The 9,468-nt window shown below is 37.2% G+C and overlaps 1 protein-coding gene across 1 annotated transcript in view; it reads right to left on the bottom strand.

Annotated features, from left to right (window-relative positions):
* Window positions 1–5,495, bottom strand: part of LOC140165705 (uncharacterized) — a 30,656-nt gene extending 25,161 nt beyond the window's left edge. Inside the window, exons 1-2 of the mRNA XM_072189015.1 lie at window positions 5,307–5,495; window positions 864–1,120 (exon numbers count right to left, since the gene is read on the bottom strand). Of these exons, the coding sequence (XP_072045116.1) occupies window positions 864–1,120; window positions 5,307–5,420 (371 nt within the window). The 5' untranslated portion in view covers window positions 5,421–5,495. The remainder of the gene's footprint in view (window positions 1–863; window positions 1,121–5,306) is intronic.
* Between the last annotated feature and the right edge of the window lie 3,973 nt (window positions 5,496–9,468).

The raw sequence follows: 9,468 nt of genomic DNA on the forward strand, positions 1-9,468 counted from the left end.
TTCAACTTATTACTTGAAAGAATCATGGCTGATGCGCTAGAGAACCATGAGGGAACGATCAGCATTGGAGGCAGAGCAGTATCCAATCTTCGCTTCGCTGATGATATAGGTGGCTTAGTTGGCAGTGAGCAAGAACTTAAGTCCCTGATTACTAATCTCCATCAAACATCACAGAGGTATGGTAATGAAATAAGCGAAATAAGAAAAGACCAAACTGATGACCGACCAACAATCCAACAGGAATCAGTGAATCAGTGGAAATAAGTGAGCAAAGGTTATAGCACCGTAACCTTGGTACCAGTAAATATCTTGGTACATTGATATCAATGGGTCAAAACCTGAAGTGCTTTCCAGGATCGCACACACAACCAGTGGCATGGCAAAATTAAAGCCTTTATGGAATGACAAGAACATTTCTCTGGGCTCAAAAATCAAACTAATGCGCACCTTCGCAATATCCATCTTGCTGTATGCTTGTGAATCGTGGACACTGACAGCAGACCTGGAGTTGAGCTATTTCCGCAAGATCCTCAACATCTCATATAAAGACCATGTGAACAACGAGGAGGTACGGACCAGGGTGAAGCAAGCTAATATTGTCCGTACGATGGCCTACTAGTACTAACAATTACAGTCAGCATTTCGATATACCAGTCCCTTGCCTTTGTTGATAAACACTGAGGTCAACTCATCTATACCAAAACGGCAAAAACTGTCCCACAATGGAGTGCGCACTTTAATGCCGGTTTGGCTTTAAAACTGTTATGATTATATATACCAACAATGTACAGCTTTACTCCGTGATTATATGACGTCATAATACAAAATTTCCAAAAAGTGCATACCACATGCCTTTAACCTACCTTATAGTGAATTCCGGCGTTGTTGACGTATAGTTAAATGCACCCACCCCTGCGACCCAACCAAAGTCTGGATTATGATCCGAACACACGTATTTAATGTCATAAACAGGTGTATAGGATGTATCCGCCTCAGACTTATATTTGAGGTCTTCGCCAAACCTTAGCACAGTATGATTATGATGGGTTACCTCCGTGCAGTGATCGTGCCCACTCTCTTCGAAGTCATGACGCCAGGCGAACCAGTAGCGAATTTCAACCTGTAGGGATAAGGATTGGGATATATGGAAGACATGATGACCTTAATATTCCCCACATGGAGTGTGTCTGTGTGACTTCATTTGAAATATACACCCACTAATATATGAGATGTTAAGGTCATGTCTTGGGGGGTAAACATACTTATGAGACCATTTTTGCACCATAGTGTACATAAGGACCAGTGATTGCACTGACAAAATTTCATTGATATAGCTCTTTCACTTCTGGGCGATTTCTAAAACTTTTGATACCCCTCGTATAACCAACAATTAACAATGAGAGGACATTCCTGAATCTCGTTGACTTGGGGATGATTTGAAATGACCGCCAATTATGACTTTATTACCAGCAATGTGGAAAGAGAGACACGTACATGTAGAACCGAAAAAAGGTACTATTTTGTTGAAGGAGCAGAGTTCAACAAACCATAACCCCGCTTCTGGATATCATTTGAAGTCAAATGATATACCATTTTAAAGCTTATGATATATATTTTCTAAACACGAAATAAACCAAATTGACCAGGAGCCGACTTTACGGCTGATTCGTAGTGTCCGGTCACAAATTAAATAAAGAGAAAAATAGCTAAAAATAGGTAGGCCTACGCAGACAATCAAATGCAATTGGCATTTCAATATGTACTTGCAGACATACCTTGAAATATTAGAAATCAATAACATATAATAATGAAAATAAGTGAATTAGACCTTTAAAACCTTATACGTGCTGGTATTTCTTCCTTTTGTAACAATTTCGGGCTTCATTTTGTGGGTCTTTAACACCTCATAGTAATAAACAAAGACAGGTTGTCTCTGATTTCGTGACTTAGGCAATGTGCCAGTTTAAATACATACACCAACTATGGAAGACGTGACATGAATCTTCCACGCAGGGAGTGTGAATTTCAAATGGGTTATCTGAATGGGTGACTCCGTTTGAAATCTACACCCCCCTAATGGGAGATTAAGGTCATGTCTTCCACAGGGTGTGTGTGGATATCTACTGGATGAGCCCATTTCAGTGGGGTCAAAGTGTGTAATGTTCCAATAAGCATAAAACTTTAATCCACCCAACTTTATTTCATGTATTATTTTATTCTCGACTTTTACAAAAAACAAAACAAAAAAAAATTCTATACACTTTACAACCCGTACAGGAATCATTGTACACTTGCCTGCGAACAATTAAAAGAGCGGGGTATTTGATTTTCATTTTGACATGCATGAGTAAACCTTTAATGACAATGAATTTAGACCTCTCAAATGCGTGCAGATGTGTAGATGTTGATTAACCTACCGGCCTATTCAGGCGACGTAATTCTTGGCACTCACGCTAGCTCCAGTCTGCCGCGCGATACAACTCCCCATTTAAAAAATTGCACGAATTTTCAAACAAGGGTTCCTATGCTCACGATGATTAAACTTTTGATATCAAATTTGGTATCAACCTTCGAAGAAAAGTGTATTGAAAATTATTATATAAATTATTTTGCCATAAACTCATCAGACTCTGATTAAATAGGGATGGAACATAGTGGCGACTTTTTAATTTGGCTGTGTTTAGTTTAAACGGAGTATAATCAAAAGCGTTAATACGCTAGAAGCTCAGACTTTTAAGAATATTAAAATATCTTTCATGTGTTTCCAAGTTCTGTAAGTCCGATTTCCCGAAGCTTGGCTAGTGGTCAGGCCCCGGGTCTGGCTTCCTAAGCCAACAGGATAGCCCTACCAATGTGGATCTATTTTATTGATTTATCATTCTAAGTGATATAAGATGTGAAATTGTAAGCACTGGTATATAGGACTAATTGGTCTTAAGCCTGATGGCTTAGGAATCCTGACCACTAGTCATGCTTCGAGAAATCGTCCCGTAGCGTCATGGACAGTAAATATGAACAACAATTTACAATTGCAATAGAATAAATTGTATAAGCATAGGCCAAGAAAAAAAATTGTTTGCTTGCCCTCAAATGAATTTTAACAATTGGGTCGGTCGGTCGGGATTTTTTTTTTTTTTTTTTTTTAATTAATACTAGCAAACTCTACTGTTTGTATTAATTAAGGCTCAACATATGAAAAATGAGACAATTTTGGTGTCAAAAAGAATCAACTAACATTACAAAACAACTAAAATGTTGAACACAAGCTCTAAACTACTTTTTTTAAACATCTTCAGAATGCAAAAATTTGAAAAGAAAAAAAACCCCACTTTTTCAGGAATTTCCAAAAATAGGGTCGGTATTCTTTTGTACAGTAAATAGAAAAAAAAAACTTTTTTCTGATTTCTAAAATTAGGGTCGGTCGGTTGAGGGCAAGCAAACATCTTTTTTTTTTTTTTTTTACTGTCAATATAACATCAACAGAGTCGTAACTGTATAATAAAAGAAAATGAAGTTAATTAATTTTTCATTATTGCCGACTTCATGTGATTGGATCAGTTGGATTATTTTATTCCGGCTACTACGAATTTGATGATACTAAAATGAACAAGAATTATGCGAATTTCAAGACAAAGGTATATACTGTTCTAATTGACTGGTTTCTTACTGAAGCAATAACGTTAGATTGAAAAACAGCTGTTTCTACCGTAAAAAAAACACACAAATGAGTAGTTAGAGGATAACATATCTTGATATACCGGTACTGAGAAATTGATCATCACTTCACCTTAAGGGATCTGGAATGAGCGTTTTGGGCGTTTTGACAGTATTTTTGTTGGACATGAGAGCACATCAGACATATCGAATTGCATTCTGAATACGAAGAATGTCTTTCTGATATCAAATAATTTTCATTTTTGAAATTCACGATATAATACAAATTTTATGACAAATTATTAAAATTTGATATTTTCACACTTTTTGATAACAGTCCTCGAAGTAAATTTTATAAATCTAATGATATATTCTTAAAGTGTATGTAGCTGGGAGGAAAAGCCGACGATCAATTGAAAATTTTGACCTTTCATATATCGAAGATATGGATTTTTTTCCCCAAAAGACCTAATTTTTTTTTGTGTGTTTTGGGAAAAAATCCATATCTTCAATACGAAAGGTCAAAATTTTCAATTGATCGTCGGCTTTTCATCCCATCTACACACACTTTAAGTATAAATCATCAGATTTATAAAATTTACTTCGAGTAATATTACATATAAAAAATATCAATTTTTAATCATTTGCCATAAAATGTGTATTACAATGCGAATTAAAAAAAATCAAAATTATTTGATATCATCAGGACATTATTCGTATTCAGAATGCAATTCGATATGTCTGATGTGTTCTAATGTCCCACAATAAATACTGTCCAAACGTTCATACCCCATCCCTTATAGGGTATTACACCCCTGATAAATTTTGTGACTAATTTTGCATTTTCTCAAAAATAACTATACACTGGTAACAAAAGTTATGTATATTATAGGGGCAAGGAATCCAATTACTTCGCTGAAATTTCAGTGATTTAAGACTTGTTCATTATATATGTTAAGAAATGAGGTACATTCTAGCGGTACCGCTTTTCTTATCATAAATAAGGTATCGCTTGTCTTGAGTGACTGAAATTCCAGTGTAGTAACTGGATCCCTTGCCCCTATAATATACATCACTTTTGTTACTAGTGTGTTATTATTATTTGAGAAAAATGCAAAAATAGTCACAAATTTATCAAGGGGTGTAGTACCACCTTAAAACAATTTTCCTTTCTTAAAACTTAGAAGATTGTGGTTCGGTACATGCATTATAGACACAATAGTCTATTTTAATATATATAGCAATTAAATTCTAAATACAAGTAGTGTTAATACGGATAACACATTTTTAACACCTCAACACGTTTATATCTGTATTTTACACGTAATAGAATAGATGGCGTTGGTTACACATGTACGATGAACGCCACAACACGTTTACAGGGGCCTTGTTACTACCAACGCACCAACATGTTAACACTGCTAATATAAACATGTTACGGTGTCAATATTTTTTTAAATACCCATGTAAACGTATTATAGTGTTAATCGTTAGCAACGCCTCCTATTCTTTTACGTGTAAAGCACAGATATAAACGTGTTAAGTGTTATAAAAGTGTTATCCGTATATTAACACCTGTGTGTAGACTGTTTTTGAGAAAAGGAGTTTAAATTTCTATTTTAGATGCATGTTGAACAAGAAAACATACTTACAGAAGTGCTGTTCAGACTACGCCATGATATAGATCCACCTCGGAAATGTGTCGCAAAAACTTGCCGAAAATCAACCAGAAGAAACAAAAGAATCAAATATAGTCCCTGATTCATTTTGATCTGATGTTAATGCTTCTTATCAAGCGTATGAGGAGAAAAAATAGGAGGATGGACCTGCAAGGTATGCATGGGTGGGTGATATGAAAAATGTAATATTAAGGAATGTTTTATATCACATCATAATAATTGTGTTAATTTCATACTCCGAACTATTATCGACTTTTATCGATAAAGAATGATCGTACTGTATGATGTTCTAAGGAACAATTAATCTCATTTGTCGATTATTAATCGCGCGTTTGTAGCGACCGGAATATGAAGTAGAAGTAACTTTTGATAGCCAACTCCACCATGCATGGCCTGATATGTTCCCGACATGCATTGCTGAAATGGTGCTCATTGTACACCATACACGACATACAAAGAATAGGTGTTCTCAGATAATTAATAAAAAGACGCATTAAATTACTTTTGTTGCTTCTTCTAATTCTTATCATGATGTAACACAAAGGCCTCTATTTCTGTATAAAAATTTTCAAAACTAGTTTGCCATTTTACGGAGCCGGCCGAATTTGAAATTATTTTAGGAAACTTTAAACAAATCAAACACAGCATTAACCCCAAGACGTAAAATGTCCCAGTACCTCAATTTAATAGATACTCAGTGGCTCCGGAACCGAGGGGGGGGGGCCTTGGCCCCCAATAATTTGGATGCCTATGGAAAATTACCATTGGGGCCCCCAATAATTTTGGCCAGGCACCATTGTCCCCCCCCCCAATATTTAACATCTTCCGGAGCCCCTACTTGTCAACTTAAGCTATATTGGTTTTTTTCGAAAGTAGTTACCATCGGTCCCAAACCATTCGATACAGGTTAAGAATTAGGACTTGACCTTTGTTTGTCCGGATGCCCATTTTTTCAATTTGAACAGTGAAATGAATTATATATACATAATAGTCACTCTTTAAATAAAACTTGATATTTTTAAAAATCTGGTAATTTGAAAAACTGGCGGGCTAGTTGTGTGAATTGCCTAAACAGAACAGTTTAAAGAAATTGGTCCAACGTGCTAATTAGTTGATGAAGTTTTAAGCTGGGCCCTCCATGGAAATTGCACTCATTTTACCCGTAATTCATCGCAATGTAATGTTGGATTGGGTGCTCCATTTTCTGGCATGAAAAGGTGAATTGCAACTTGGCAAGTATAAAAGTAGCCCCCAAGATGCACATAAGAAAGCTCTCGTTACCAAGACGTGACATAGGTATCATATAAACCATTGTTTAACTTTAAGAGATAATTTGATTTATATGTTTTATATATTCGCATAATTTTGTTTATTGAGTTCAATTGCCCGGGAGTGCTATGGTTCATATTCATCGATGTATGTGTGTCTACCCCCTATTCCAGAAAAATACAGAACTAATTTTTTGTGATTAAAAAAAAAAATCATCTGCCAAATGAAACATAGCTCAATCCTAATCATTCATTTAGTCCTAACTGGAGATTCACTATTTTACTAATTTACTTAGAACAAGTCTAAGCATTCAAAATATTGAGTATATGCCGAAATTTTGCCTAATTTTCACTTTTTTTGTGTTACTTTAATTAAATGGTTGGTTATAAGAGCTTATAAGAACTAGAGGCAAATGGTGGTCATAGACCACAAACCTAGCTGGGGCATGTTGGTGTTGTGGAGGTATCTGACCCCTGCAAAATGTTCCAAAAATGTTCCCCTGTCATGAGGTTTGTTGTCACCGAGTTTTGAGTCCTGTACTCCTCACAGATGTCCAGAAAATGCAATTCTAAGATTTGACCCAGATGACCTTTGACCAGACCCCTGCAAGATGTTCCATAATTCACCCCTGGTCATGAGTTGTCACCGAGTTTGAGCCCTGTACCTCTTACAGATGTCCAGATAACGCAATTCTAAGATTTGGCCCCAGAATGATGTCTTTTGAGCTGACCCGTGCAAAATGTTCCAATATGTTCCCCAGGTCATGAGGTTGTCACCGAGATTGAGCCCCGCACACCTTACAGATGTCCAGATATTGAAATTCGAAGATTTGACCCCAGCTGACCTTTGACCTGCTCCTGCAAAATGTTCCAACATGTTCCCCTGGTCATGAGGTTGTCGCCGAGATTGAGCCCTGTACCCTTACAGATGTCCAGATATTGAAATTCGAAGATTTGACCCAGCTGACCTTTGACCTGATCCATGCAAAATATTCCAAAATGTTACTCTTCTCATCAAGTTCATTGTCACTGAGTTTGAGCTCCGTACCCCCTACATATTGCCAGAAAATGCAGCAATTCTAAGATTTGACATGACCCCTGCAAAATGTTCCCCTGGTTGTGAGGTTTGTTGTCACTGAGTTTGAGCCCCATAAATACCCCTTAGGGGCTATCATTTTCGTTGGAAGGAGGATCCCAAATATACAGGGGGGTCATAAATTTTCGGAAAGAAAAATACGGGGGTGGGCATAATACTTTTGATGACCAAAATGTAGGAGTCACAAGATGACCACAGATAGTGTGTTTATTTTATTCAAAACTAGCGGGAGCTAGTAGAGTAAACAGGAGCAGTTAGTAAACGGGAGTGGTTAATAAAGATGTTGAACGGTGATGATAAACATTGTGTCTTGGACTAAAACATGAATAGGAATTATTATTATTACCCAGGTATAATTCTGGTTACCCTGTGCACCCTGTGTTTTAGGGTTAGGGTTTGGTTAGGGGATGTCATTTTCTTCGTCGGGGGGGGGGGGGCGGTGACCGGAGTAAAATTTTTTATGACCCTCCTATCGCGGGCACAATTTTTTTTAGACCCCCCTATCCCTAACCCTAACCCTAACCCTAACCCTAACCCTAACCCTAACCCTAACCCCTAACCCTAATCCCTAACCCCTAACCCCTAACCCTAACCCTAACTTGGGTCGAAAATTTTTATGACCCCCCCCCCCACCCACCCACTTCCACCTACACAGACTCAAGACAAATTATTCATTGCCGGAACAAAGGCGAGGAGCGCATCAAAACTTTATAGCAAAGAAAGTGTGTGGAGTGAGTTAAAATTTAATTGTGTGTGTAAAGAAGGCGCGCTATATGCGCAAAACATTACTCGTTGACTGCCGATAAAACGCCCAATAAAGACTTAGTCACCGGACCGCGCCGGCCAGTTAAAGTACATGCCCTATCACACCACTCCACACCATACATAAATTCTCCCAGTCACATTTCCCAAATATGAAATTAAAAAAATTCAAATTTTAATTTACTTCTTTTAAAGTTTGGCAGAGGCGGGGTTCGAACTCACGGCGCAACGCTTGGTACTCTATGAGCCTAGCGCCTTAGACCACTAGGCCACTTGTCTTCTTGTTATTCATCTGAAACTTATTTAAAAATATAATCGCAACTTCAACATAGGCCTACCACGTGACAAGCAAAGGCAGAAAACGTATTATATTTTGGAATTTTATCTGCTTAAAACATTAATGTGTATTATAATAGAGCTACCATTATTTATATTGTTGAATTCTCAAGCGCATAGAGACAATTAATACGAGCGTCCTATGATACATACATAATACATAAAATCGATTTTGATCTTCGGCATTACTCGGTGACCTCCGATAAAACGCCCAATAACGCCGGTCAGTTAAAAAAATGCTTAAGTACATGCCCTATTGAGATAAGCAATCCTTTTGTGATATGTCCATTCATCCATATAATAATAGCAATCAGATTTTTGGATGGATGTTTTACACAGTGATTGGAGAAGAAGCTATGTAAATAATCAAAAGTACATGTCTACAAATTGACAAGGACAACTCCTTTTGTCAAAATTGTTTTCACCTATTGCTCAGTATGTTAATTAATCCGATTAATTACGTAATTTCGCCAGCGTATTATATCAGTACTAATATGTAGGCCCAAGGAGGTTAGATATAGAAAGAAGAGGAAATAGATTACGTATCGCATATTGGTCCTTTGTGCCTATTAGAGTTTCCGCCAAGGGAGGAAGAAAAAAGGAAGGAGGGGGGGGAAGGAGAGAGAGGAGAGGGAGACCGATGGAGTCACAGGGCTCTAAATTACCACACCAC

The sequence above is a fragment of the Amphiura filiformis genome, chromosome 12, assembly GCF_039555335.1.
Source record: "Amphiura filiformis chromosome 12, Afil_fr2py, whole genome shotgun sequence".
In the NCBI taxonomy this organism is placed as follows: Eukaryota; Metazoa; Echinodermata; class Ophiuroidea; order Amphilepidida; family Amphiuridae; genus Amphiura; species Amphiura filiformis.